The following is a 2426-nucleotide window of genomic DNA, read 5'->3' on the forward strand; positions in this document are numbered from 1 at the left end:
CTAGTCTGTCTTAATCTGAATGTTTAGATTTAGAGGAGTATCTGACAGACAGCAATTTGTCTGTCTCATTTTGGAGTTGACCATTAGTTACAGTGTAGTCCCTGCCCTTAGCCCAGTGCCTTGACCCACTTATTTCCCAGCTCCACCCTCCAGCAGGATACCACTTCACTTCTACCAAATCCCTTCAGAATTAATTAATCTCCCATTTTCCGACCCATGACCCGACAGCTTGTCAGAGAGATGTTTTCTTTCTTTTCCTGTGTTCAGTGTCTCTTAAGTTTACTTGTACTGTCTCCAAAGGGATGGTGATGTGTCCTATAGAACTCCTGTATAGATTGTGTTTTCTTCTTGGCCCGAGGGCCCGACTGGTTTAGGCTCCGCCTTGGGGCTTGTCACCTGGAGGCATGTCAGAAGCTATTGTGGGAGTCCTTTGTGTTGCCTGGTCTCGGCTTGAGCCCGCCAGCTTCTGGCTCCTGCTTCTGCTGGTGGCGGCAGGTCCCTCTGCTCCTCCCCTCCAGTTTAGGCTCCGCCTTGGGGTTTGTTACCTGGAGGCGTGTCAGAAGCTATTGTAGGAGTACTCTGTGTTGCCTAGTCTCGGCTTGTGCCTGTGCATGTTCATATCCTTGAAGATGTATCATGGAAGTGTTGCAGCCAGGTAGGAAGAATCCTATGGTGACGATGCAGTTACTCCGTTGGCCGGCAATCAGGGTTTAGCTTGAATTTAGGGAGATCTCGCTGGGGCCTCCAAATGTAACAGAGTAAGTCTCCAGAAAAGACCACAGAGCCAATTAGCCGAATTAAAGTTTATTTAGAGTTCAAACCCAGGCTCCTGCATGCTGACACAGCAGCATCCACCCGAGAGCCCTGAGATGGCACAAACAGATATATGTATATCGTATTCACTACAATACAATAGTGAATAGATGGAAACAACCTAAGTGTTCACAATGACTGACTATACTAACAAATCATGGAATATACATACAATGAAACACTGAGTAATTTGCTTAATATGGATGAATAATCTGCCCTGTAATGTTTCTCCCTGCAAAAGAGACAGGTAATGTTTCTCCCTCCTACCCTCAATGAGATGGACTGATACAGCGACAACAACGGGCTTGAGTGTGACAGTGTGTGATGATGGTGCAAGATCTCCTATTCACAGGATTGTTGTCGATGACTTGATAACACCTAACAACAATAATATTCTCCCTTACCTGTAAAGTACTTCATGTGTTTAGGGGTAACTCAATGCTTCGAAGTTGGTGTGTAGGTAGAAATTGAAACTACCTAGGAAAGCTGGGACATAAGGTCAAACTTTTTAGTACGGATCTTTACAAGCAAACAGATATAAAGAGAATAGTGTCCACGTGCTCAGATGCTTCCCTTCTTCACAGACTGCCAAGATAGAAGAGCCCTTCTGTCCCAGCAAGTCCTCAGCCTCCCACTCTCAGCCATCTAGATGTTCCTTGAGGCAGAGTGGGGTCTGCAGCCAGCTGGCCTGGTGTAGCTGGAGCTTCTGTCTGGGCCAGTCAAACTCCTGACTCACGGTGAGTAACTTGTTAACATTTTTAGATTTATAGCTAGCAAGGAAGGCTATCCACATTCTGTGCCATTACAGTTTTCATAAGACTTAAAATTCATTTCATTGAACTTGCTAAATTCATATCAGTATTTGCAGCCTGAAATCTAGGTTCAACTGTTACCCCTCTACCTAGATCTGTATGGTTTTACAAAAAAGAAAAAAAAAAGTCTTTAAACAGAAAAGGAAAAAACATTCAGTCATGAGAAACCTAAATTTTGAAAGTGGAAAAAAACCCCCTGCATCATGTAACCTCTTTTCTGTAGCTAGAGTGCTAATAACCACAGGAAACATGGAAAGACAAAGCCATGTATACTGACCTGCCCCCTGCTTCAGGAGCTCTGCTGCTGAGTTGGCAGCTGTTTGGGGTGAATTTTCTGCTATTTCCTCCAAAGGGTCTGCAAGAAGAAGCAAGAAAACACATGAGTGAGTCCTGCTCTTCGACAAAGAATTCTCAAGGTTTAGCTAGACAATGATTACAGAATGCTTAATGTACAAACATACAAACTCATAGTATTTTCTTAGAGACAATGAAATATTCTATAAAAATTCTACACAAAATTAAGGATGGCATAGTACAAAAAATATCTTTATGACCTTTCAATGGACTTATTTGAATGAAATTCACTTTTTAACAAGTAACATTTCTTCCTATTTTTTAAATTCATTATCTTTATGAAAATTGACACTATCTAAGAAATCTGAAACATCTAATCCAGTTTCTTTCTTCACTATTAATATTATTTCAAACCCCTGTGGAAAGCAGTATGGCGCTTTCTCAAAAAGTTGCAAATAGAGATACCATTTGACCCAGCAATTCCACTACTGGGAATATACCCTGAAG

The 2426-nt window shown here is 42.0% G+C and overlaps 1 protein-coding gene across 1 annotated transcript in view; it reads right to left on the reverse strand.

The window, feature by feature from the left end:
- TNS3 (tensin 3) overlaps window positions 1-2426 on the reverse strand; it is a 312604-nt gene that overhangs the window by 35714 nt on the left and 274464 nt on the right. Inside the window, exon 22 of the mRNA XM_006901611.1 lies at window positions 1903-1980. Coding sequence (XP_006901673.1) covers window positions 1903-1980 — 78 coding nt within the window. The remainder of the gene's footprint in view (window positions 1-1902; window positions 1981-2426) is intronic.

This window comes from Elephantulus edwardii, unplaced genomic scaffold, assembly GCF_000299155.1.
Source record: "Elephantulus edwardii isolate Elephantulus edwardi_28Jun2011 unplaced genomic scaffold, EleEdw1.0 scaffold00339, whole genome shotgun sequence".
Taxonomy (NCBI): domain Eukaryota; kingdom Metazoa; phylum Chordata; class Mammalia; order Macroscelidea; family Macroscelididae; genus Elephantulus; species Elephantulus edwardii.